At 42.0% G+C, this 27,774-nt stretch overlaps 1 protein-coding gene across 1 annotated transcript in view; it reads right to left on the bottom strand.

Moving 5' to 3' along the window:
* The window catches only part of PAICS (phosphoribosylaminoimidazole carboxylase and phosphoribosylaminoimidazolesuccinocarboxamide synthase), a 49,091-nt gene extending 30,442 nt beyond the window's left edge, over positions 1–18,649 (bottom strand). The window contains exons 1-5 of the mRNA XM_074992102.1: positions 18,340–18,649; positions 9,421–9,897; positions 6,338–6,421; positions 6,042–6,137; positions 5,140–5,211 (exon numbers count right to left, since the gene is read on the bottom strand). Coding sequence (XP_074848203.1) covers positions 5,140–5,211; positions 6,042–6,137; positions 6,338–6,421; positions 9,421–9,897; positions 18,340–18,472 — 862 coding nt within the window. The 5' untranslated portion in view covers positions 18,473–18,649. The remainder of the gene's footprint in view (positions 1–5,139; positions 5,212–6,041; positions 6,138–6,337; positions 6,422–9,420; positions 9,898–18,339) is intronic.
* Between the last annotated feature and the right edge of the window lie 9,125 nt (positions 18,650–27,774).

The following is a 27,774-nucleotide window of genomic DNA, read 5'->3' as shown; positions in this document are numbered from 1 at the left end:
AAACAGCAAATTCATTCAACTTAAATATTTAGCTCTGTTGGACTGTTGGCTAAAAAAATAACCTAATGGCAACACTTTGAAACAAACCTGGGACAGCATTTTAAAAATTCTTCTGATTAGAATAAATATCTTGTGATTTCTGATTGGTGAGTTAAGTTTGACAATGAAAATGACAAATGAATTACTTAGATGTTAAGGTCTTGGGGGCAGCAACTATTTTTTGTTATACTTTGTACAGTGCAAAGAATAATGGGGACCCTGGTCTCCTTTGGGACAACTAGATACTAAAAGTAAAAATAATGAACTGACAGTGCAAGTGTGCATTTTAGAGGATGGCAGTAAAGTTCCTCTGGTAAACAATGGTCTGATTCAATGACTTCCACTGAATGCTGTGGGCATTGAGTCAGACTCGGGGCAAAAATTGCACATTCTGTCGTCTTTGGTATCACAGTGATGCAATGGTTGTATCTGCAGTGGAACATTGACGACAGAGTAACAATCCACGAACAAGACATTAGAAAAGTGTGCTATGTATTTACATTGTGCTACTATGACTTGCCTTTTTCTCTTATGACCTGTGTCTATGCTTTTTATCTGGATGGGGAGGAGTCTCCCATTTAATTGGTTCTCCTTTTGGTAGTGCTCCTTTTATTACTGGCAAAGGAAGCAAGTATTTATTCTTATCCTTATAGTGTAGCTCGGGAAACTGATGTAGAGTGTGTAAGCCTGCACAGAAGGTTGTAGACAGGCTTCTGAGCCTTAATTCATTGGAGAATGGTTTTGTTAAACATTAATTAGTGAAATGCGATCTGTAGCTTTTAACAAGTTATTAAAAATATACCCAAAATCAGTATGGACTTGTCTTGCTTTTATAAATTAATGGCTGCTTTGCTTTGGCCTTCTGTACAACGTTCATATCTTAGTGCACATTTTCTGTGAGCCGAGAATCTAAATCATTTCAGCTCTCTCCCCACCACCACCCGAAATCACTTCTAAATGTTTAGCAGAGGACATTCTGGGTATGTCTGCAGTGTAGTTGAAAGAGAGCCTCTCAGCCTGGGCAAACAGACTTTCACTGTCTAGGTTTAAGTTGGTGTGCTAAAAATAAAAATTCAGATGTTGGTGTCTGCGGTGACTCAGGCTAGCCAAGCAGGGTCAAATCAGCGGGGTCGTGTAGGTTTGAAAATGGGCAGCAGTTCCCAAGCAATAGAATCTGCATGTGGGGTGGGGTGGGGGAGACGGAAAACGGATGGACACACCAGCCAACATTGCTACTGAGTCTGGGAGTATCCCTTCCAACTGCAGCATAGTCATAGACTTTAAGACCTCATCCAAACAGAGCAGACATCAAGCAGTGTCTTTTACCTTAATTATAATATGCCTTGGCTCCATCAACACTGGTTAGTCAAGCCAGGTTATGAGCATTTGCGAGTAGCCACATTCAAACTCTGTTTTGTGTGTAATTAGCTCGGTATGAAGCAAAACAGTTTGCTGTGTTCACGGGGGCTTAAAGCAGCTTCTCTAGTCATTTTCTCCATCCCTTCTGAAACCATCTGTACGCCTCCCCTTTCCTCTGGTTTGCAAGCAGGAATTCGGAGTCTGTTCATGAATTTCAGTCCCATGATTTTCATCTGTAGTGTAATTTGACAGATGAAGTTGAGACTAAAGTGCATTGTTTCAGGTTTATATCCTGAGGAAACTCTGTGTCCCTAGATTACCCAGCTTGCAAATTCCTAGCAGCTTTATTTTCTTTGCATTGTGCTGGGCAAGTCTGTGGTACTTAGGTCTCAGATGTATGCAGTATTTGACTATCCAACTTATTGAAACAGAAAACACCAAGGACTCTGCCAACCCCATTTTCTGACATGCACATTACAGATGACTGGTCAGGCTTCTGTTCCTTATTGTAAGAAGTCCTGAACACTCAGCAGCAGCCATTCTAAAGCCAGCCATTTGGGTATTTGATATTTATGGACTTAAGCACATTAACTTTAAGCATAGTGATTTTAAAGTCATAGCCTGGGAACTTCTCAGCAAAACTACCTATGGGTCTTGTTGAATATGCTTTGTAGTAAAACTGGATGGTGGGCGCAAGCCTTAAGAAAGATGGATTACCAGGAAGTAATGTCTTGTCGTACTGCTGCCTTTGAAACAAGGTGACTCACAGAGATGGTCCCCCCGCCCCAAAAAAAAAAAGTTGATATGCATATAAAGGATAGATTAGTTTTACTGCTGGGTGATTCAGTTTCATCCTGTTGCATGAGTAGAAGTACTTGGCCCTTCTGAATACATTTCTAGAATGAACCCTGCCTAAAAGTTGTCTTAAAAATCAGTCTAAATATTTAGTGTTTGACATGGATATATGGACTAGTACATGTCCTGTGTCAGAATAAGGAAAACTTAGCGATGGATTTAGACATGTTTACACCAGGTTTTCTCAACCTGTGTGTCAGGACTCTTAATTGGATTGCCCAAATGTTTGAGGGATATGTGGCAGCTCCTAGGACTTCTGTCCCATGGGGCTGTCTGGGCTCATATCCCTGTTCCAGGAACTGCAGCCTGTGGGGTCCAGTGCCACTCAGCTCTAGTCAGCCATCAGTAGTCTGGGTAAGTCCTGTGAGCCAGATCACAATTCAGCTCAAACAGATTTGGTCATTGGAGCGTGGGCTGGGAAATTGAAAGGGGACAGGACCAAACCTAAGTGGTGCTGCAACCCCAGAAGTTTCTGTGGCCAGAGTAGTGAGCCAAGTCCAGGTAGCCCCAGAGTACAGGATCTGCAGGTGCCGCCACTTATGGGTTAAGTGTCCAGCAAGATGCCCCCCCCCCCCGCCCCCAACTCCTGGGAAGGCAGGAGCTGACTGAAATGACTTCAGGGTCTCCATCCCCACCACCCTTAGACATTTGGTAATGGGTCCTAGGCCTACAAAAGGTTGAGAACTGCTGTCTTAGGGTTTTATTTGCAAAAATTAAATGACACTCTTGTAGCAGATGTTCTACTTTGGCTCCCTCTTCTGGCAATTCATTGAGACAGCTCCTGGAGTGCAAAGGTGGAATGGAGTAATTATTAGAAAAAGATGATTAGCAATTGTGTTTTTGGAATAAGTCCTACAAGCAGAAGTTTGTGTGGACTGGCCCTTCTAAAAGTAGCCACTGTTCAGTGATTGTGCTTTTGGAGGAGAGGCACAAATAAATTAAAAAAACCCAAAGAATTGTCCGTTTTGAATTTAAGCTGAAATATGCTCTGAGGAAGTGAGTCAGAATCTTGGTATAACACTATTTTATTTTCCTCTTACAACACAGTGATAAATTTATTTTTAAGCTTATGGTTCATTTAGATCTAGGAAATTTAGGTATGCATCAAACATCCAAAGGAGTCTGGGTATGAAATAGGAAGATGCCCAGATACATGTGTCTGATGGAAAGCTTGCTAAATGTCCATGTTTTGTGAATATGAAATGTAGTATTAACTTTCTTTCCTTCTTAAAAGCTATTTTTTATTTAAACTGAAACATCTGAGTCTGTCCAATAACCACAGGGGCATTTGATGCACACCATCGCGTGGTAATCTTTTGATAAGTTGGAGTAGTCCCCTGCTCAATCCAGTACAATTCAGATGTAAGTTCTGTAACTTTCAGTGATTGCTGGTTTTAAGTCCTGTTACTTTCTGTAAGCTTTGTAACTGTAGCTTTGTTTAAAGGGTTAGGGTTCTAAAGGACTAGTGACAGATCCTTGGATGGCGTAAATTGTCCTAGACCTGTTGACTTCAGAAGAGCTGGGATAACTTACACCAGCTGAAGAATCCTCTGTGTCCCCCTCAGTACTGCTCATCGTTAAAGGTAGGAGCTGTGTCACAGAGGTTCCATGACTTTCAGAGATCTGACATTTTCCACTTGAACCCTAAGGTGCAAGGGCTGAAGCTTGTCAAGTTCACTTAGGAGTGCTCAGCTGTCATGGGTGCTTGGCATACTCTCGCTGTGCCCCCCAGCAGCAGGTCTCTGGCGTTCTTTCCGTCTGCCTCTTCTCCCACCTGCATGGGACTCAGTCTTCAATCATCCTCTGTTAGCCCCTCTTCCCTCACTATAGTCAGAGAGAGGTCAAGGGCTTTCGTGATTTTTTTTTTTAATTGCCTGCAACCTGTTTTTGACTTTTACTAAAAATAACAGTGACAAAGTCTTTAACCTTATTCATCAGCTTAGGAATCTGTGAAGTACTGGGTTATGCAAGGCTTCATACTAGTGCTTCAGTGATCAGTTTCTCACTGTAAGTTCATTTGAAAAAATTAAAAGGTACTACTGCAAACTGAGAACAAAAGACGTCCAGAATTTCATAATATAAAAATTTCTTTTCTCTTTCCTACTTTATTGCATTTGCAAAGTAACCATAAGAGGCTAAGTGGTATTATCTTCTGTGTTTAGAATGATTAAACTGTTTCTTATTTGAACTGAGAAAGTACAAGCTAGAATTCTCTTCTGGAACAAGAACCTGCAAAGTTTCATTCAAGAAGTGATTTTTAAGCAGCATTATGGTTGAAAACAGTGGCTCTTTAAATAAAAGAGAACACTTCATTTAAAAAGTAAAGTCAAGAACAGAAAAGTTTGAAAATGCCAGAATTAAGACTGAACAAACAACCTTAATTAAGTTCCTGTGTGTGTATTCATCATGATACAATATTTATGTGAGATGATAAATTTTAGCCCCAAAGGTTAAAGTTTGGCGAAGTTATAAGCAGCTGAAAACCTCTTATGGGACATGTTGGTCAGTCTTAAATATGTGCGTCACTACCAGCTCTGCCGCCATTCCCTTATGTTTTGGGTTCAGACATTTAGCTAGCTAACCATCAGCATGTAAAATGGCACTTGATACGTTTTACAAATAGCCTCAATGCTGGTTTACAACAACTATTTTTACATTCTCTTATATTAGATTTTTATGGGACATGTAAATCTCAGTTTAAGTCCCCCCATACCCTAGAATATGAATGTGCTGTTTGTCATGTGGATCTGTAGAGGATGCAGTTATGTGCTGTTAATTAAACAGGCAGTATTTTAGTGCATTGAGTGCAGTTCTCTGCCATTGATATATGGGCAAGAGCAATGCTGACCAATAGACATCTGATTACTTCTTGTGACTATCACTTACTTGTCTCAGCTTTCCCTCTTGGGACGTGCAGCACTTCCAGATTCTTCGAGGTAGTGGTTACAGGAACCTCATCTGTCAGAAGATTTAAATTTGACATTTAAAACTTTGGGAGCATATATTACTAAAAGGCTGAATACTGTGCTTAAGGCTACCAAAGGAAGTCGTGGAGTTTCCTTCAGTGGGATTAAGCAATAACAAGTTATTTCCCCATCTTTCCAGTTAGGTGTTAAACTTCACCCTAACTCCCCTGACAATATTTAGCCTGAATCTTTTTAAAGAATATGTGAATATACAGCACATTAAGCATATGGTGTATCATGGGGGTGTTTATTATGAGAGAATTTGATCTCTTCTCTGGTTTTACTATAAATTCTAAGGCTACATCTCCACTTGCATTTCTCTTTCAAAAGAGGAATGCAAATGAGGGAAATTGGAAATGCAGATGAGACACTGATTTAAATATCTCATGCTTCATTTGTGTAATCTGTTTTCGGAAGAAATTCTTTCGAAAGAAAAAAAGCAGTGTAGATTGGGCTCTTTCAGAAGTAAACCCAATCTTCGAAAGAACCCTTCTTCTTCCTGAAACAAAATAGAAAGAAGTGTTCTTTCGAAGATGGGGTTTATTTTCGGAAGAGCTCTGTCTACACTGCTTTTCTTCTTTCCAAAGAACCTCTTCTGAAAACAGATTATGCCAATGAAGCACAAGATATGTAAATTATCGTATCATTCACATTTTCGATTTCCCTCATTTTGCATTCCTCTGTCAAAAGAGGAATGCAAGTTTAGACGTAGCCCAAGAAATACTTTTATATCATTGCATGTAATTTTTCTAAATCTGGGATGGAATGAATGACCAGGCTAAGGTAAAACAAAGAAATAATGATAAATTCTGTTTGACTCACCTAAACCAATATCGTATTCTTCCTTTATATGCGTGGTGCCCAGTTCTTCTAGAAACTTGCTTACAGACTTTTCTTCATTGAATTTGTCAGGGACCACTATAAATGCATAATGCACACTGAATTAATGAAAAGCATCGATTTTGCTGCATGAGGTACTGGGTATTCTCTTCTGCTTAAAGGATTTGTAGGCCTGTACATTTGTCCAACAGGTGTTTCAGAATATCTCTCCATTGTTTTTTTTAGGCATGAATTGGCTTACTAAATTCCTAACTTTCATAAAATCAACTTTTATTTACCTGTGTCAGAAACTGCATGTGTGACCTGTAGATCTTCTGACCTGTTACTAACAGAGTCCTCTTCACCTGTATCTCCAGGCATTTCTGTGCAAATAACATATTGAATTAGGACAACACATTTTAAATATTAAGTTGTGGAAGTTTTATTTTACCTTTACAGGTTTAATTGGTTAAAAATCAAAAAAGAAAAGGGCCTACACCACACGTGTAAGTGGCCTTGACAAATACCTTAAAAAAAAAAAAAAAAAAAAAAAAAAAGCAAAAGTGCCATGAAATGCAGATCTGGCAGTTTCACCAAATATTGCTAGGCAACAATGACCAAAAGGAAACTGAACCTAGATCTTAACCATCGTTCCATTCACAAAGTTCACAATTCTTCCTTTTATACAAAGCTTGGAAGACTAGACAAGCATTGTGATAAGCTGTAAAGGTCAACAGATTTGTTTCCCAGGGGTTCCCAATCTTTTCAAGACAGTGACCCATTTTGACAATTCAGTAAGACTTTGTGACCCAAGGCAATTCAAAACTGGAGCGGTGAGGGGTGCCTCCCATGGGGAATTTTTTTAAATGTAAATCTTGATTTGCCCTCCCCCCACCCCCAGGTTTAAACTCCTTGCAGCCCCAAACTGCCCCCCCACCCCACTTACCTCACTGGAGCACTGCTGTTGCACCCTGCTGCTCCTTTGCCAGGTCACTGCTGCCTCTTCTGCATGGCTGCCCACAGCCCTCCTACTCCCTTCCCCCACCTGCAGCACAGACAGTTCCCTTCCCTGCCATGCCGAAATGGGACTCAGTTTAATTGGTTTAACAGTCAGCTCCTCTCTCCCGGCTGTTAAACCAATTAATTAAACCAACTTCCATTTCAGTGTGGCAGAGCATGGACTGGGAGCCCGAGGAGTGAGTGGTGGCAGTGGCGGGAGCTGCAAATAGCTCCTTAAAAAGCCACATGTGGCTTGGAACCACCCAGCAGATAACCTTTAGAAAATCTAATGGCAATGCGTGTTTGGGTCTCAACCCACGGGTTGGGAATCCCTGCTTGAGACTGAAGTAGGAAGGGAGTTGAGGGAGATGGCATTGTTAACAAGATCATTGTCTCTCAACTCTTCCAGACTACAATATCCCTTCCAGGAGTCTGGTGTACTTAAAGACTACTTGCTTACAAAATCATACATAAAAATAAAAGATAAGTGCAGTATTACTGAAATTGCTTGCTTTCTCATTTTTGCCATATAATTATAAAATCAGTTTGAATATAAACTTTGTACTTACATTTCATTATCTGGTATGTTGATCATTGTAAATGAGTAATTGTATAAACTCTTAATTCGAACTGTCTTCACTAAAGCTTTTTATCTAGCCTATTTGTAAAACTAAGCACATTTCTAGATGAGTTGACATACAGCCGTCTCCTAAAAAGGTCTCTGTATGCGCCTCGGGGTGGTATATGTTAGGGATGCAAGATCCTGTTTAATTAGTTAACTGGCTAAATGTTAAATTTAACAGGCTAAGTGATTAATAGGGGGCCATGTCTTTCTTCTCCTCTCCCCCACCCCTGCCGACCAGGGCTGCTCTGGAATGCCCTCCGCTCACAGCGGGGCTGCTCCAGCCAGCCTTGGGTTTTAATTGCAGTGTAGACATACTTGCACTCTTCCCTTCCCCTGTTTGCTTCTTTCACTTATGTTTCACTTATTTTTTTTTTTTTTTATTCCTTCTTTAAAGTCATCGTGCAAGAGTAGGCTCCTCTCTTCATTTGGACAAGACTCTCTACGCATATCTTTAACTTATAATTTCATGACCATTTTTTTCAAATATCCCTGAAAACCCGATCTTTTTCTCCCTTGCCTTTATGCATATTAATTTCTTAACCCCTTGATATAACAGGATAATTACCAAGGAAGTAAGTAAAATAATATACTGTAAATTTGAGAGTGAGGCTATGTCTATGCTAGCCCCAGAAATTCGAAAGGCACATGGTAATGAACCTAATCGAAAAATGCTAATGAGGCCCTTCATGAATATGCAGAGCCTCATTAGCAGAATGGCAGCCACGGCACTTCGAAAGTGCTGCTCTCGATCAAGCGGCTCGTCGACAGGGGATCCTGTTCAAAAGGACCCCGCATACTTCAAAATCACTTTATTCCTAAAACCAAGCAGACAAGCTGTGCATCATCGAAAGTGGCATTCTTGAAGCACCACGGCTGCCATTATGCTAATGAAGCTCTGCATATTCATGGCAGTGCCTCATTAGCATCTTTCAGTTAGGTTCATTATCACGTCCCTTTCGAAGTTCTTGGGCTAGTGTAGTCATAGCCTGAGTGTCTAAGAACTCCTAAACAGTAAGAGCTAGGATCACTGAATTCAGTATGCAGCTGCTTCTTATCAAAATTTAAAACAGTGCATGGGTTTGGGTATGCAAGACAAATGGGATGTTCCTGGAATGGGAATGCCTCTCAAAACCATATAGAAAAGAGATAATTACCAAGCTGGTGAAAAGGACGGTCTCCCACTCCAACCCCTCAGACTCCCTTTGGAGGGGAGAAGGGGCCACTGGAGCTTCTCGTCCCTCCTCCCATTTGTATGGGGACTTTGCTAGCTTGTTCCCCTTTGTCAGGGAGTGAGCGGATGAAAGTGCCAGTTTGCTGCATTCCTCACTCTGGCTGGGAAGTGCAGGGGGCAGATGAACCTGGATCTGCCTTGGCTGAGAGACATGCGCCCTTCTCCCAGCTGTGCTGGCATGCCCAGGGAGAGGTGCTTCTCACCTGGCTCCACGCTGCTGTAGTGAGAGGGGGCTGGTGTAGTCCTCTTTTCACTGGGCAGAATTCCTCCTCACCAGTCTCAGTCAGAGCAATGATTTAAACTAAGGAGGTACACTTACATTTTGTTTTTTTACAGAAAGCCCCCAAAATTAATTGAGTTAGGGACCTGAACAATATCCAGTAAATCTTCTAGTCTGTCTTATAATTTAACTGCCATGCTTTGATTTCACATTTATATTTTATATGTTTGCATGCTATTTTTTTGAAGTCACATCAGTGCAGAGAAACCAATAATTATAAATAGTGCCTTTATAACCAAGTTCTTACCTAAGGAGTGTCTTTCTGCTTTGGCTTCTATCCGTTCTGTAGGCCTCTTGTCTTCATCATTATCTGATTTGCTTGACTGCATTCTAGTGTTGTGTCCCAGAATGGCATCCAGTTCATTAAAAAATTTCATACTTTTTGTGTTCCCTGAGTCTTGTGCACTTTTTACACTCTTGTATTCATGTTTCAAGTTTTTATACTTCGTTCTGCACTGCTTCCAGTCTCGTTCAATTCCAAATTTTTGAAGCCTAGCAGCAATCTGTTCAAATATTCTTTTATTTCTCACCGTCCCTTCAAGTTGTTGCTGGATGTTTTTGTCTGACCATATATGTATCAGAGCTCTGACTTCATTGGCAGTCCAGTGTTTTCCTCCTTCGTTCGCTACCATTGGAATAAAAGGTAGAGTTTTGGATGTCTCTAATATTGATGCTGGGTTACCTGCATCAGATGAGGTGGGGGAGAGGCACAGGTATGGGTTACCTGCATGATGTGGAGTGGGGTAAGGAAGGGTAGAGAATGAGAAGGAAAATACACTTTTTTTTTTTCTTCACTTTTTTTCCCTTCACAACATTAGAGCCGTACAAATAAAATCAAAATATCAACCAAACTGTTAATGATGATGAAACCATATTTTCTGTCTTGTAAAGTCAGTAACACGATGATGATTTAAACCAAAATGCGTTAACTCAAGAGCATGTCTTTCAGGCCATCCACTTCCAAAATGGTTAACTCTTAGACTGAATCTTTCTCACAAGAAGTGAGGAGTCTGACAAATTTAGCATTTTTAATTGGACAAAGTTTCAATAATACTCTAAAAATAATTTTGTCAATAGAATGGTTTTGGTAGCATGGAGATTCACAAAGTATGCACTACGATTTGAACCTAACCCATATGCACTGACAAATGGAAAAGAGTAAACACCTCACAGTTTTCTAAACTAGAGCTTTGCCTAAACTTTCTCACAGTAGTACCCTTAAATCTATGCTCCTACTCTTCCATAATCAGGAATTTTAAAAACACATCTGGACATGGAAGAGTGAACTCATTATTTTCCTTTTGGGAGGTGCCTAGGTTTTGCAATGAAGGGCACCAGTAAAAGAACTTATGCTTACTCCGCTGTTGGATGGAGGTGCAAATAATAGCAACATGCCCTTCTGAGGGCAGTATCATATTTATAATGGTGTCATCGTTCTGGGCCCACAACCTACAGGGGCTCACTGTGGTTGCTGGGTAGGAGCATTGGAAGCTCTCTTGAAGTATGCAGGAAAGGAAGAACTAGTTTGGGGAACAAGGCTCTTCACTCCCACACCATGCTGTACCTGCCCTCAGACTCTGCCTTGCTCCAGAGACCAACTTCTTCCCTTCCACAGCTGTGCTTGACACCAGGGCCTGCCTCCTGCCTCACTCTATGGACCAACCTCCCGCTCCACAGTCTCTTACAATTATTCTCTGTGGGATCCTACAAATATGTTTGGTGCCAGGCCTACAAAAGGTTAATCTGACCCTGCCTGTTCAATATGATGCCCAGGAGAATTCTGCCCTGAGAAGGGTGATGGTGTTCTTCTGGAGAGTCAGCTTCAGTTTCCAGCAAAGCCTTCGTAGGAGCCTTACAATCAGAATTTGCAGCAGTGATGTGACTCTCCCAGAGATTTTGAGGCTGTGTTTGCTGTCTGGCAGCCCTTGATAAAGGGGGATGTCTCCAGTATTTTGAATCATTGCAACTTCCCTGTGGCAAGATTCATGCTAGCTTCTGCTAGTACAGCCACTGGAGTGACTCTTGGTCTACGTTTTAAAAAAAGAATTTGATTTTTCTTTCAGGAGTCTCAACATAATCTGTGACTCCGTTTTCACATCTAGGGAGAATGGCACGTGGCTTGTTCATAAAATGTTTTGACATCTATGGCTGGGGAAAAAAGCACTGTAGGAGAGCTAGATATTCTTGAGCCCACAGGCATGTAGTGATTTTACCTGCTTAGTATAAAGCTATTTCCTACTTTTAACTAAAACTAAAAGTTTTCAGCAGGCCAAATGAGTCTCGCTGCTCCAGATCATGCTGTAGAAATATTAGAGGATCAAAATGATTATTTTTATTTCCTTAATTGGTATGAGTGAGAATTGTAAACAAAGTGCATTTTATATATATAAATAAACCAGGCATGACATTCTTACTATTTCTATGCCAAATAAGAGGGCTCTAAAAGTCCCAGATATAGTTTGGGTGGGGGCTGGGGGAGGAGGATGAGAAGTCCCCTGAGTGCAACTAACATAATAAGCCTTTGAATCTTTTTATGAAATTTCTATTCATCTGGCTTTCCATAGGAAAATGTTTCCTATTTCATCAGTGTAAACGTGTCTCACATTTGAGTTGAAAGCTTGTAGCCTAATATAGGGGGATACATATTTGTTTTCAGATCTGGTGAGGCCACATCTGGAATATTGTGTCCAGTGTTGGGCCCCCCTAGTATAAAAAGGATGTGGATTTGCTGGAGCAGGTTCAGCAGAGGGCAACAAAAATGATTGATTAAGGGGCTGGAGCACAAGACCTATGAGGTTAGGCTGAGGGATTTGGGCTTGTTTAGTTTACAGAAGAGAAGACTTAGAGGTGGTTTAATAGAAGCCTTCAACTTAATGAAGGGGAGTTCTAAGAGGAGGGTGAAAAACTGTTCTCAGAGGTGTCAGGTGGCAGAACAAGGAGTAATGGTCTGAAGTTGAAGAGCGAGAGATGTAGGTTAGGTATTAGGAAAAACTACTTCACCACGAGGGTGGTGAAGCATTGGGATGCGTTGCCTAGTGAGATGGTGGATTATCTGTCCCTCAAGGATTTTAAGTCCTGGCTGGGATAACTTAATGGGGGTTGATCCTGCTTGAAGCAGGGGGCTGGACTAAATGACCTCCTGAGGTCCCTTCCAGCCATGATTCTGTGACTCACAGGACTAACATTTAATGGGGACTTCCTGCTGGAAGCAGAAGCTTGTGTGTCTGCTGAACATGTGTCCTTGGTCAATGCATTTTTGCAGTTATAGTTCCCAACTGAGTTATTTGATCCTTGTCAGACCTGTTGGTTTGTTTGCCAAACCGCTGCATGAAATGGAAATATAGCTGACATGGATGCTATTGCAATTTTAATTGCTTATCTGGTGGTGTGCAACCTGGGATACGGGCAGATCTCCTCTGTGCTCAATCCATTTATTCATACATAGATTTTTGCCCGTTTGTGTGGAAATTACATGACTTGGTGGAAATTCCTCAAGTAACACATGCTTCACATGCTATCATATGACAGGCTCTCAATTAGTATGTAGCAGAATACTCTTAAGATAAACTAAGTTAATCTTATTAGCTGTTGCAGAGAGATTTCTGAGCGTCAAAGTTGGTCACGCAAGCAACAAATTGGTCATGCAGACGTCATCTGCCACCTATAGTGATTAACGTCGAGTTATTTATGAAGCTGCTGAATGTTAAATCTGGGAAGAAAGAGAGCAATATCATCTCTGTAAAGTTGCATTAATCAGAAGCTGACATCTTATATCCTGAGACTAGTGGAAACAGTACCTAGTAAGACTTCTTTTAGTTTTTCTAAGATACAATGAGAAATAAATCTAATAGCAGTATTTTTTGCATTTTTCCCCACACCCTCATACTGTACCTAGTTCAATTGGTTTGATATGTGAAATAAAAAGTAATGGATCTTCTTGGATATCCTCATCCTCTTCTAATGGAACTGATATTTCACCTACAGGGAGTAGGGAAAGAATTTTCTTATAAACATATGGAATAAATCTACCTACACAATATTACAATGTGTAAATTGCAGCCAGTTCACAGTGGTAAATTCCTTTGCTTACAATCATAGAAATATAGTCAAGAAGTAACTAATTATAGTGGATAGATGTTATTAAATTTAATAGTCATTTTTAAAGTATTTGAAATAAATTTTATAATACATGTAAAGGAGAGAGCTCAATTTATCCCTTTTGGTTCATATGTATGTGCCTTTTTGCCTCTGTGTGGGACCAGTGTTTTTCAGAATATACGTGGGGCGGGGGGAACTCTATTAAGGCTGATTCAGAGCAGACATTTAATTGATTGAGCTCTAACCTTTGGTATAGTGTCCCTACATGAGTTCTGAGGCAGTTATTTTAGCAAACACCGGAAGTGTATAAAGCCAACATACTTAAGTGAAGTTCTGAATCTGAAGAACACTTTTTAATTAGCCAGGGAGGGTGGATTGATTTGTGTGACCTCTCTGGTTCAAATAGATATCATCCCTCTCAGGGTTTCCAAACATCCTACAAATAGGATATCTTTCATTTAGTGTTTAAATAAAATTTAAAATGCATATTATGTTACTGCTGAACAGTGTGAGCCATGGATACCTGTGGATATATTGTTGCATTGCACGTCTAGTCGGTGTTGACATGCATCTTATTTGTGCAGTGCCATTGGGACATCGGATAGTGAGCCACTATTAGATAGTTTAAAAATGGAAATTAGACTCTGAAAATTGAAAGTTAAATCTCATTGAAAGTCGTAGGACTTAAGTAGCCAGGACCAGATTTTGAAAGTGTGTTTAAACTTTCTGTGGTGTCCAGCGGCAGCAGTACAGACAACCACCATGAGACCTGGGTCAAGGTGAGGGATGGGGTTGCTCCATGCCCGCAGAAGGGGCCTAGTGCAGTCAGCTTTTAACACTGCCTGGACTGTGGCACTGCCCACTTCCTTCTCCACCTGAGCTGCATAGAGCAGTGCTGCTGCCGCAATTCAAAGGGGCCCTGAGCTCCAGCTGCCAAAGTAGCAGCAGTGACAGCCAGAGCACCAAGCTCCTGTGAAATGCTGGGCCCTGGGGCAACTCTCCTCTGTGCCCCCCTCCGTCAGCAGGTCTCTCCATAGGGGTGATGTCCAGCCCAGAACGCGGGATGGCTGTGGTGTAGAGGCATTTCATCCCTTCTGCTGCACGCCACATCCTGCAGCCTGCCACATGGAGCCAACTGCCATAGTTTCAAAAGGGGCCCAGGCAGCCCCCACCCACACTTCCCTCTCCATGACCCCCCATTGAAATTTCTCAAATTATCTCGGGGGTCATGTTGCAAGTGCAATAAAATATGGGGGTTGTGGTTGAAAAAAGGTTGTGTACCACTGCTGTAGAACCTCAGAATTATGAATTCAGGAAAGGAGGTTTTTCATAATTCTGAACAAAACATTATTGCTATTCTTTTCAAACTTTAAAACTGAACATGAGCCTAACAAAGCTTTGAAAATATTTTTTGCAGAGGAATTATGCTGATTTTAACCATCTTAATTTGAATGAAATACGCACACAAACAGTTTTCTTACTTTTTTTAAACCTTTGTAGTTAAGGCTATGTCTACAGTAGGGAAAGTAACTTCTAAAATTCTTCATGGGTCATGTTTTCTGGACATTTAATCACTTTTGTTGCTCTCTGAACTTTTTCCAGTTTGTCCACATCTTTCCTTACATGTGGTTCCCACAACTGGATACAATAATTGAGGCTCTGTTAGCTCAAAGTAGAAAGGAAGAATTGCTCTTGTGTCTTGACAAGAAAGCAGTCCAGTAGCACTTTAAAGACTAACAAAATAATTTATTAGGTGATGAGCTTTCGTGGGACAGACCCACTTCTTCAGACCATAGCCATACCAGAACAGACTCAATATTTCAGGCACAGAGAACCAAAAGTAGTAATCAAGGTTGACAACACTCCTGCTGATACATCCCAGAATGTTATGTTGTTTGCTTCTTTTTTTTTTTTTTGCAACTGAGCCACTTGATTGATTCATATTTAGCTTGTGATTCACTATAACCCTCAGCTCCCTTTTGGCAGTACTCCTTCCTAGGCAATCATGTTCAATTTTGTATTTGCTGCTTCTTAAGTGGAGTACTTTGCATTTGTCCTTATTGAACTTTATATTTATTTCGTACCATTTCTCCAATTTATCTAGATAATTTTGAATTTCAATCCTATCTTCCAAAACACGTGAGCAGAAGAGCAGAAAAACTGTTATGAAATCTTTTATGAGAAATAATGAAGTGTCTAGGGCATACATTTTAGACATGCTGTATCAGAAAACAGATTTATATGTTCAGTTAAAATATTTTTGTTGAGAATTGTCAGTTTAATGAGAAATTCCCCACTGACATTCATGAAGTAGGATTGGGCCTATAGTGCAGTAGTGTGTGACCTTTCCTGAGTTTGTCCCTATTAGTTGTAGGTTACATTTATGTTTTAATGTGTGTGTGTGTTATGGTTGAGCTATAGTTGTGCAAATTTTTTTGCATTTCAGTTCTGATCTATTTGTTACATTATTGCTGTTGACTATTTAATTTTTGTGCTTTTCTGAAGAATTAAAACCAGATGCACAAACGTGCATTTGAATGAGCCACTATTACATCATGCTTCTGAATTCAGATTTCTTTCATGCCCCAAAATGTTGTGTTTTCCCCCCCCCAGGATACTCCTTTTAATTAAGGTTCATCAAAAAGGCTGGCTGAGTATTCAATCCTTTCTGATATTACCTTAAAGATATTCAGGATAAGAGATGTACAGCATTAATTGAAAGTGCATCTTAATGATTTGACATTTGCTAGGGTTCAGAGGAAGCAGAGCTAAAATGAACATTTAGCCCAGTGTTTCACAATTTTATTTGGCCATTTGAACCTTTTTAAACTCAAAAAGAATTTTGCAGAACCCCATTCCCAGGCTGTACCCTTCTCGGCCTCTAAAATTGTGTCCCCCACCCCCACCCGCCAAATCTCCAGGCTTTACCTGCCTCAACCCTGGGCCCCCAGACCCATCCCCCTATCTCTAGGCTTTACCCCCATCAGCCGCAAAAATCTGCCCCCGCCTACGAGTTTTTGCTCCCTTCCCCAGGCTTAACCTCTCTCAGGTGCAACACTCCCTCCCCATCCTCAGGCTTATAACCCACCTCAGCCCCAAACCAGCCTTCGGGACTAACCCTTCTGTGGCGCTGTCTGTGGAGCCTATACCTGGTGTCCATGTACACCCAGTGGAAGAAAGCCTGGCATGGAGGTGTTCTGCTGACGGGGGTGAGCCAAGCAAGGCTCACTGGAGGGGTGTGGCCACTCAGGTAGCGGGACAGTTGAGGGGCTCCTTGCAGTTTCCTGCCCTACCACCACTGAAATAATGGAATTAAATTCAGTTGATTTAATGGCTGCATCTCTCCTACCCCCCGCTGGCTGTTTAAACCAATTAAATCTGGTTCTACTGTTTCAGTGGTGGCAGGGCAGGGAGCCGCAGAGGAATCAGCTATTGTAATGGAATTTGCTTGCAGTGCCCCTATTTTCACTTTGCGGAACCCTGAGGTTCCACAAAATGCCATTTTGGTAACACTGATTTTAGACAAACCAATTTAAAACCTTCAGCATAATCTAGTGTTCAGGTGTGTCCTCAGCTGGTGTAAGTTCTGGTAGCTCCGGCGTAGTCTGTAGAGTTATAGCAATTTATACCGGCTCAAGATCTGCTCCCTGAGCTTCTGTTCATTATTTAAAACAAAATCTAAAAATGGAAGATTACAGTAGTGCACAATGCATGTTGTTAACTTTACTTTTAACTAAATGTTTTTACAATAAATGACACCTGTTCACATAGAACTAAATGCCAATTTAAAGAAAAAAACTTTGATTTTTCATTCTTTTCTTTAAAACACAGAACATCACGCATTCCCAACTATAAGAGCTGTCTGGTTGCATTGTAGAGGGAGATGTGCACAGGGACAAAGGGTAGTTAGGCATTAAACTCTCATTCTTGCCTTTGAAAATCTCTCTACTCAGTTGATTTTTATGTAAAAATGATTCACTATTGTAACTTAATCCCAGCCTTTTAGCATTGTGGGAACAAACTGTGTTCTGATTTGACTCTCCAGATGTTTCTCCCGTCCCTCTGCCCATAAGTTTTTGGTAGAGTTGAATAACAGAAGGGGCCTTTTTATTTCAGCTGGGATGTGACTGACATCTTGTAACAGCATTCCAAGGTATTGTGAGATTACCAGCGATGATTTAGCGTCAAACCTGAACCCTCTGCTAATTCCAGTTGTGATAAAAACAGTATCTCCTCAGTCTATCACCTAACTGTCTTGTCTCTTTTACCTCTCCATGTGGTAGGGGTAAATCTGCTGTAAGGCTGATGTTCACCTGCACACTGAGAGGGTTTAACTGCTCCTAATGTATAAATACCACCATTTCTTCATGTTTAAAAAGTCTGTTTATTGTCCTGGTTCAGGATGGTTTCTGTTTATATCATTTTAAACATAGCAGATTTTACATGACAAATATACTAATAGCTAATTTCAAAAAATGTTAAATTTGCTTATCAACTACTCAGTGCAGGAAAGTAACAGTTTTGTAAATGATGCATTTATATTTCATTGTCTCAACATATTTCAGAATTCATAACATTACATTTTCAGTGAGGTGAACGTTCTTAAAATGGGAATAAAAAGATTCTCGAATGAAACATCCCTGTGACTTCAGATCTAACAATTATCATTTAAAAAAAATCACCAAAATTATAATTGAGTTGTGAAATTAGTAATATATTCTAGAATAGTTTCTTTCTGACCTGAAGCTCTGAAAACCTGTTATAAATGTTATACATAAAAATAAAATAAAATAAAAATTAGATGACTTTTAGGACCCAGTTGCACAAGGTAGAGTGTCTCTGCAGGACTGGTCCTTTCCAGCGGTTAGTGTAATTTGTTAGGGTTATGCTGTATTTACAGACTTCAACACTAGTGGTGCTAACCTTCTTTTTTCCCCATCTGCAAAGGATGTATCAAGTCAGTTGCTGTTCTAACTGTGTTACTAGGGCTATATAATGTGGCTGGTAATCTTAACAGATTTTTTTTTTTTTGCAAATATAAGAAGTAGATGAAAAAATAATTTTTTACCTTCAGAGTTCTCTGTGGTAGAGTTTATGTTCAGCTGTCTCTCAGTTGCAGAACACCTGCCGTTTTCATCCTCTGTTAATTGTGTGACTGGCTCATATTGCAGTATGGCATCAAGATCATGAAAAAACTTCATGGTTTTAGTGGCATCTCCAGAGTTGTGGGCATATTTAACTGTTCTGAATTCATATTTTAGATTTTTATACTTTGCCCGGCACTGTTTCCAGTCTCGGCAAACTCCTAGCTCCTGTAGTCTTTTAGCAATGTAGATAAATATTCCTTTATTCCTTAATGTTCCATGAAGTTGCTTTCTTATGTTTTTTTCTGACCAGACGCTTAGCAAGGCTTTAACCTCCTCTTCAGTCCAATGCTTTCCTGCTCCACTCTCCATGTTGAAAGTGACCTGGAAATGATTCACTATTTCTAGCCAAGATTTTGTTTCCTAGGAAACCAGCCGGCTGGTTGTCAGTAAGCTCCACAGAGATGAAAGGATCTAGTTTTACTGGCTCAAGCTGCCTGAGGGGAGTAACTTGAGAAACTGCCAAATAAACAGGCTCTATATTAGAAGCAGACAAATAAGCTGCTCAGTCACAAATGAAGTATAATTTAGTACCTAGTTTTCCCCCAACATACAAAATTAAACACTGGATTTCCTTACTTGTTCTAACCCTTTTATGAGCAATGTTTTAAATATGAACAAGAAGTAGTGCTGCATTCCTTGTGTTCTAGTTTTCTTGGGAATAAATTACAGAAGACATTATAGCCATGTTTGCATGCAGCTGGTTTTACAATTTGGAACCAAAAAGGTGTTAAGAGTTTCATTAAGTTACAAATTCGGATTGCCTTAGATACTTGTTAACATTTAAAAAGTCTTATTTCATTGTAGGATTGCTCATGATTTAAACAACGCCCCTCTTCCCCCAAAAATGAAGGTCAGGTTTGCGCTAATTTGTGCAGCTGCAGCGTACCTGGTGAGGATGCGCTATGCTGACAGGAGAGTGCTCTCCCAATGGCCTAAATACTCCACTTTGGAGAGAAGCAGAAGTTAAGTTGATGAGAGAACTCTCTCTTATGAACAGAAAACTTTTTGTGGCTTTTGGGGGCCTGGATGGGAGTGGGGCACAAGATCCGACACACAATTCCAGCCAACCGAAGCAGCACTAAGAAGCCTCCAGGCCAGCTACCCAGGCTGCAGCTGCTCTCTCAGCTAGGAGAACAGCAGCGACTGGTGGTGGAGCCCAGAGCTACTTCCTTACCCCCCAGCCCCTGGAAGAAGCTGTGATCTGGATCCAGACCGTGGCTTGCCTGATCCAGCCCGTGGGGCTTGAGGCTCCACACGTTCCCTTCTGTTGCATACTGGATACCATTAAGTCGAGCCCTGAGCATTGGGGTCTGGATCAGAGCAACCTGGCCCACAGGTTGGGGGTTCCCCACCCGTGCCCTGTGGAACATAGCTTAGCTTTATGGGGGACGAGAACCCCTTCCAAACGCTGCACGCGTCCGTGTCCATGTTGGAAGAGGTGAGGGATGCTAGGGGATTGTGGTTTATTTTTTTTATTTTGTTTCGGGGGGAATGATGAGGATTCGATTATTTGAATCAGTGGCATTGCACTGCAACCATCTGTCTATTTGATTTTGCTGTACTATTTGGAAGCCCATGATCAACATAGAAGTTGCCTAAGTTTTAAAAACTCTCAGTTTAAAGTCAGTCAACACACAACACCCACCTGTAAGTTTTCCTACCAATTTTTGTGTTTCCAGATTCATTTTTTCCACTGATAATAAATTTTTGTAATAAAAAAAGAATAAAGAAATAAATATGAACAAAAGTGGGTTCTTTTTGGCTGGTTAGTAATTTTTTTGTACAGTGAAATTAAATGCAATACAAAGCATAGTGCTTGCTGATTATTTTGGTTACATGTATTTGTGCTGTAAAAGGCAAAAGAAATAGTAAACCATCACCTTCATATTGGTTCACAAAACAAAATTCAGGTGGGAGAAGTGGGGCCAAGGGGTTGTGAGTGTGGGGGAGGGGGCTCAGGCCTGGGGCAGAGGTTTGGGGTGCAGTGGCTCCAGTGGGGTTTAGGCTCTGGGTGGGGCTCGAGATGAGGGGTTTGGCATTCAGGACAGGTGCTTCCACTTTGGAGTGTGAGAGGGAATAAAGGCTCAAGGCTGTGGGGTGTGGGCTTTAGGGTAAAGCTGGGGGTGATGGTACAAGCGATGACTCCAGATTGGGTTGGGACTTTTGGGAAGCCATGCTAAGGCCGTCGGCCTGATGCCTGCCTATCCTGTACCCTGGAAATGGCCAGCAGGTATTCTGGGAGTGGGGTATGAGGCTCCATGGTGTGCTGCATGTGTTTTTCTTGGCCTTAGGGCAGTAGCTGTGCACTAAGCCTCATGGTCCCCTCCCAGTGAGCTGGACCTGCTGCTTCCTCACTGCACTGGCCGCTTCCCTGCAGGCCACATCTCAGTGGGGGAGGGTGGCCCCGGTGATCCATGGTGGCTCCATGTTGGGGCCAAAGAGGGAGGGTGTCCTTATGCCCCCAGGCCCTCCTTCCCTGGCTGACAGTTGGGGCTTGGGGAGCGGTGTCTCTCCCTGCTGTAGTTCTGATATCCTGCATGGGACTTAATGGGAAGCTGCTCAGCCTAGCAGGAACTTAAGTAATGGGCATTAATCAAAAACTTGTGGCCTGTCCATGACTTGTAATGAAAAATACCCCTGAGCCCTGGTTATGGGGAGTCGGGGGAGTGTTGCAGGCTGATAGTTACCCCAGAGGCCACCCTCCTGAGAGTGCTGCTGTGAGCCACTGCAGCTGCCGCTCCTGCTGCATCTGGGGCTGCTGCTTGGATAGTCCCCAAGGCCAACTGCAGGGGCTTCCTGAGCAGCTGCAGAGTCAGCCATTTAGGTGTTGCTGGCATCAGCCACACTAGCAACTGCAGAAGTCATGGTGGTCTCAGCAAGTCAGAGTCAAGTACTTTTGTGATTGACATGGAGCCCTAATTATGGTCCTAGTATGTAATACTCAGTCTTTGTCCAAGCAGACTTTAGGTGAAGGAGGAGTAGCCGAGATACTGCAGGCTGCGTCTCTTCATATTTAAAGTAAAATAAAATAAAACCAAGATGCTATGGGCTGCATTGTAGAAATTATGGGGCTGGGCAGCACTTTGCTTCTGTCTGTGTTGTCTTGCTCATTATGTGAAAATGGTTACTAATGGCAAGACTGACTGCCTTGGACAACAGGAAAGAGGCCAGAAGAGTCCTATACAATTTGAGCAGACATTGGGAACAATGGAGGTCTGCCAGCCTCTTTCCCCACCTTTCCCCCTGATCTCAAAGAAAGTACACAACTTTAAATGTGGCAATGGCTGGAAGAGCCCCCAGGAACCAAGAAGTTCAGTGCACCATCATACTGTAAACCCTCGGATCTAGTTAGTTTACAGGGTTAACAGACATCTCTCCCCCCATTGGTCCAGTAAATCAAGGGTTTTATTGTAGTTTGAACTGATATGAGGTTTCATTATCTGAATTTTGTCATCAGCATGAGACTATTTTTATGTAAAAATAATCATGTCATTGTCAGTTCCACTGCAGTCCTAATTTTCTTACTTGGGAACAAAAGTTAAGGTGTCCTACTTGTGGGCATTCAAAAAATGCTTTGATATAGGATTCCAGATATCTGTTGTACGTGCTAAGTCATGACTTTGAGCTCATATTTTGTTGCCTGAGCAGCAAAATTGAGTGCCCAGGTTTAAAACTTGACCTACAGTCCAAGGCAAAAAGTCTGATTGGGTTGAACATGTTTGCCTTTTATGAGCGGTAGAGAAGAGCAACGGTAGAGATGGATATTAAGTGGCCTTTCAATTTAAGGAGCTGCTAGTGTTTTGTGTCTGCCTTTTGAAATTAGACTGTAAAAAATAAACATTAAGGACCCAATCCAGCACCCACTGAAGTTAACGGAAAGACTTTGATTGACATCAGTGGGCTTTGAATCCAGCCTTAAATATCTTACAATAAAGTGCAAGAACATACAACAAGAATAAGTTTTGATAACCAGCCCACAAAAATAAAGCACATAACAATTTGTGTTAATGTATTTTATGTTTTTACTCGTTACAACTTAATACTCTGGGTGTTGTGTTCCATGAGCCATTCAGTATTTCTGCTAACTTTTTCCCCAGGGGCCAGGAGAGTGGTGGAATTGTGACAAGTGATGGAGACCCAGCCCAAACATTCAAAGTGCACAAGGTAAAATTTTAAGAACTTTTTACCAGTTTGTTGTCATTTTCAGGAAATAAAAATAGAGTATTCAAAAGACGAGAAAACTAAGGAGTACTGAAAGGAGAAAAATAGCAAATTTCCAACTGAGGTACACAAAGATTCAGCTTGTTTCAAAAAATAAGCAAAAGGCAGGAAATAACAAGAATTTCTCACAATAAGAGTACTGGATTCTGTCACTTAAATTACTAATGCATTGACCAACCTCAAGTTTATTTAAAAAAATCAAGACCAAAATTCAGACTAGGCCATGCTTCAAGGCTGCTTCAATCTTCCAAAGAAACAAGGTATGTGTGGCAATATCTTCATCCTTTAACGATCAGAAATTGGTCCAATAACAGGTATCAACTCACCTATCTTCTCTCAAAATCTTGGGTTCAATGCAGCTGCAACAGTACTGCCATTAACTTTTTCACTGCAGTAAAAAGCAATCTGTTCTGGAGCTGTCAGCACCAGACACCCTCCTCATTCAGATCTGAAAGGATTTGGTGCTGTCAGTTCTAGGCAGTGATGTGTCAAACAAGTAGAGTTCTGGTGAAATGGATGGAAAGGAGTGAGACACTAAAGAACACAATCTGTGAAACAAGCTACAGATTAATGCCTAAAAGCAGATGCATCATGACTAACTCTGGCGTCAGAAAATATCATGGCAGATGCTTTGAAGAGTTGAATGCTGCACACAGAGACGGCAGAGAGATCTGGTGGGGGGGGGAATCCTTCCTTTGTTTCCTAATAGAAACCCAGAGCGTGTGAACAGACTTGAAATGGCCAAGACCCAAAGGTCTTAGCCTATAGCACTTAAAGTGCTCTAGGGAATTTACTTCCTGCATTTATAGTGAGCTGATGTTAGAGGTTGACATAAAAGATATCAGGCTCCCCTCCTGGAAGGGTTATAGGGATTGGCGTTGTTTAAAACGATATCATCTGCCCAGATTTCAGAATACTACACAAATGCACCCTCTAAGCTGATAAACAGGCACAATCTTTCCTTAGCTCAGCTCAACAACAAATGAGACAGAGGTATCTCACAGCCTTTTGTTTCTAATACTACCTTAGTTCCAACTCTTGCTTAGGACCCTGTTCTTGCTTTGAGCTTCTTCCCCTAAGGTATATGAGGTTTCATTTTCTGCAGTTTACGCTTTCTTTAGTGTCTTCGTAAAAAGTAATATTCTGAGAATAAAAGGTAGGTAGACAGTTTTTATATGGGTTCCGTAAGAGCCGTGGAGAACAAAGCTAAGCATATCAATATTAAGAATTAAATATCAAAGCTTTCTGAGATGTGTTCATATTATAGCAGTTGTAGAATATGATTTATCTTACCCTTGGGATACGTTTTGGCTGTAGTATTTTTATGCTATAGTCAGTTGTTTAAAAAAAGAACTTGCAGAGCACAAACCAGTAACTAAGGTCTTGTCCTTGAACTTGTACTGATTTTAAATGAGGTTTAATTAAACCAGTGTAAATCTCTGTATGAACGTAACCAGTTAAATGGATATCATCTATACGAATTGTGAATTTACTGTGCCTTACAAGCCTATGTAGGGTTCTGCACTGATGTAACTAAATTGGTCTACAGCTGCACCATGAAGTCTGGCCTACAGTTCATTTAGGGTGACTTAGCTACTTTGTTTAGGGCTGTGAAAAATTTTGTGCCCTGAGCACCTTAATTAGTTCAATTTATCCCATAATGTAAAAGTAGCCATGTTGATTGAGAGCTAGATTCGGTCCATCAGCTGAAAAATCCTTTCATTGGTGTAGGAAATGTCTACGCTATGTGGTCTACTGCAGTGCTATAGCTCAACTGCTATAGTAGCAATTGTGTCTGTGTGTCTTAATTATCCCAGTGCAGCTTGATGTGTAGGTCAGACCTTGATCTTTTTGCCTTGTATTGCCACGGTAGCATTTTACTTTTTAATTGAAATTATGATGATGCTAACATCTCTCTTCCTTCCTCTAATTTGCAAATTCAAACAGTATTTTGTACTTCTCCCTGTCTTATGCATAGTTATTTAAGTTGTGCTTAGAAACGTAGTTTCTGAACCTCTAAGTTATTCAGAGCTCTCTAATGAATTAATCTCCATAATGTCCTGGTGAAGTCTCCTCTGTATTTTAGAGAGGTATAGCAATGTAGTCACATGAAGCGATTTTCTGAAGATCACAGAAAGTCTGTGCCAGAGTTAAGAACAGATATTGCAGCTCCTGAGTCCCAGTTCTGCCCTGTGCCTTAATTACTCGCTTTGAAAATTTCCCTTACAATTCTTTTTGCTAGCAGAAGCACTGGCTTGGCTGTTGAATATCCTATGATCTCCTGGGGCCTGTCTTTCTAAAAATTCTAGTTCATTTCTGCCTTTTAGACATCAACTTGCATATCTGAAGACTTCTTTAATATGAAAGAACCAGAAAATTCTGTTAAAAAGAGTGCCAATATAGTGGTGATGAGAATTATAAAAATAAGGACTTCTAAACACTAATCTGAACTGCTGTAAAACTAGATTTGTTATGGTGCTGATGATGAAATTTATTTTCTTCTTCAAGTAACGTCTCTGTGGGTGCTCCACTCTGGGTGTCAACATGTCGTTGCGCTGGTGCTCAGAGATTCTTCCATAGCCATGGTTTCCCATATTGTGCATGCACAGAAGCACCTCCTTGTGCTCTATGGTGCGCGCTCCTCAGTTCCTTCTCTGCCGTCCTTGGCTGCAGATGGAGCCTTGCTACTCTCTGCAAAAGAGACTGCAATTTAGTTAGTCAGTTGCCCGTTACCCTAGTCCAAGATCTTTTACCCTGCTCTATATTGTTATGAAATTAAAAACAAAACAAAACAAAAAATCAGAGTTAGGTAGCTGAAACCACGCTTTATCACTGCTATGCCAAGTTCCCCGGGTTTTAAGTGGTGTGCTACCCATAAGGATGCTATGCTTGCTATGCTGGCCTTGGACGGCCATGTGCCTTGTATTAAGTGCCTCTGTGAAGGCCACCAAATGCAATCGTGCGTGCACTGCTCAGGTCTGATGGAGAGAGTCTGCAAATTGAGCTAACAGGCTTGAGGCTTTCCTACGTGCAAAGTCTTTACAGCCATCAGCCCTGGACGAGTCAGAAGTTAAATCTGTGGCCAAGGGGAGGACTCCAAATGTCCCCCAATCTCGAAAGGGTCTTCTGTTGATCTGGGCCCCTCTTCTGCTCATTCCTAGCCTCTGGAGCCATCTGTACAGGCCATGCCAGAAGGGAGAACCATCCCAGGCTCCCCAGCACCATCCCTGCCAGCATCATCAAAAAGGGCACATTCAGTGCCGAAATGTAAACACATGGGCATTGAGCTAATGAGCACTGAGGATGCCTTGGCATCGGCAAGCCCACTGCTGGCAAAAGCAAAGCAGACCATGCCAGCATCTGCACCTCCTGCTGTGCCCACAAGAAAATGGCACCGCTTGTGCTTCCTGCAGCTGAATGCTTTGAGCAAGTCTAGAGTGGACACCCCTCCCCAAATTCGATTACCGGGGAGGCAGGGCAGCACTGCCACAGGCATAGGCCATTGTCTACGCCCTCCACACCGCAAAGAGCAACACCAAGGGACTTATTGCTGGTGTCGGTACCTACCAGTCACCCCACACGCCGCACCACCATGCCAGCACCATTCATCACCTCAGCCACTGGCTTCACTGTGCTGATCCCACCATTTGGCAGCAGCGTTTGCCTGTCAGACCAGACCACTAACACTGGGTTCTAGATGTGACGGTGCCAGCGTTCACACGTCACAACTTCTGAGCTCTGTGCACCCTTTGCAGGATGCCCCACCAGTTCCAGCTATGCCATACCATCCTGCTCATCCCTGGTTTGTGCGCCATTACTCCCAGCCAGTACAGCAGTGGTCCTCATGGTCTGAACCAACACAGCACCAACATAGTCATTTGGCACCGTCCTTGGTACTGTAACCATGCCTACCTTCACCATGACCATCTACGGTGCATTTCCTTCCATCTGTGCACCTTGGCATTGAGGGAGAAGAGGCCTCCCTTTTACAGGCATTCTCCTTGCCACTAGATGATGAGATGCTTTCTCTGTCACCCCCTTCCACCAACGAAGCTCAGTAGTGCCAGGACCTCTTTCGCTGTATGGTGCAGTCCTTGGACAAGGATACTCAAGGTCCCAGGGAAGCAATATAGACCACTCAACACAGTGCAAACCCCACCATCCTGTAGGGCAGCACTATCTATGGATTAGGCCATCATGGACCCAGCCACGACCCTATGGCAAACCGCAACATCCATCAAACAGGTGGACAAGAAATATTTTGTTTTATCCAAGGACGCTGAGTTTTTATTCACTCATCCATCTCCTAATTCTCTGGAAGTGGACATGGTCCAAAATAAAACAAAATCCTTTAGATTCACACCCCAAGATAAAAATAGTAAAAAAGTGGACATCACAGGCACCCTTCCCCTCCATGCTGCCAATTATACAGCCATGCTGGCTGATCATGATTTCCAGAACTATTCCAAGTTGCAGAAATACCATCTACCAAGCTACCAGAACACCAGTGCCAGACATTGTCCAGTATCATTAAAGAGGGTCACACCATTGCCGGCATGGCTGTGCCGTCAGCCATGGATATCGCTGACATGGCAGCATGTGTCACCGCCTAAGAGGTGGTCGTGCTCTGTGTACCTCTTGGCTCATTCCCTCAGGAGTGGTGAAAGAACTCCAGCACAAGGTCGAAGACCTTCCTTTTGATCACCAGCGTGTTTGCCAACAAAATGGACGAGGTCCTTCACTCCTTGAAGGACTCTAGGACTACACTGCATAACTTAGGGATGTACACACCCTCAACCAGATGGGCCCAGTACTTCCCGTTCTTCTACGAGTGTCCCTGGGGGTGCTCCACAATAGGTGTCGGGCTCGCCCCGGCGCTGCAGATCGGAAACTTTCCAACAGTTTCTCCCGGACCGCGCATGTGCCGGCGCGTGCCGCTCCCTTGCGCGTCCCCAGCCACGTGCGCGATCCGGTCCCCGCCAGTTCCTTCTCAACCGTCATCGGCTGCAGACAGAATCCACTCAGGCTACGGCCAGAGTCAGCTTAGAGTTTTTTTAGTGTAAACTGTTGGTTTTTTCTTGCAAAAAAAAAAAAAAAAAAAAAAGGGGAGAAAAAAGAATTTAGTAAAGAGAGAG

The sequence above is a fragment of the Carettochelys insculpta genome, chromosome 4, assembly GCF_033958435.1.
Source record: "Carettochelys insculpta isolate YL-2023 chromosome 4, ASM3395843v1, whole genome shotgun sequence".
Lineage (NCBI taxonomy): Eukaryota > Metazoa > Chordata > Testudines > Carettochelyidae > Carettochelys > Carettochelys insculpta.
The sequence above is the reverse complement of the archived record's forward strand: the minus strand, read 5'-3'. Positions and strand labels throughout refer to the sequence as shown.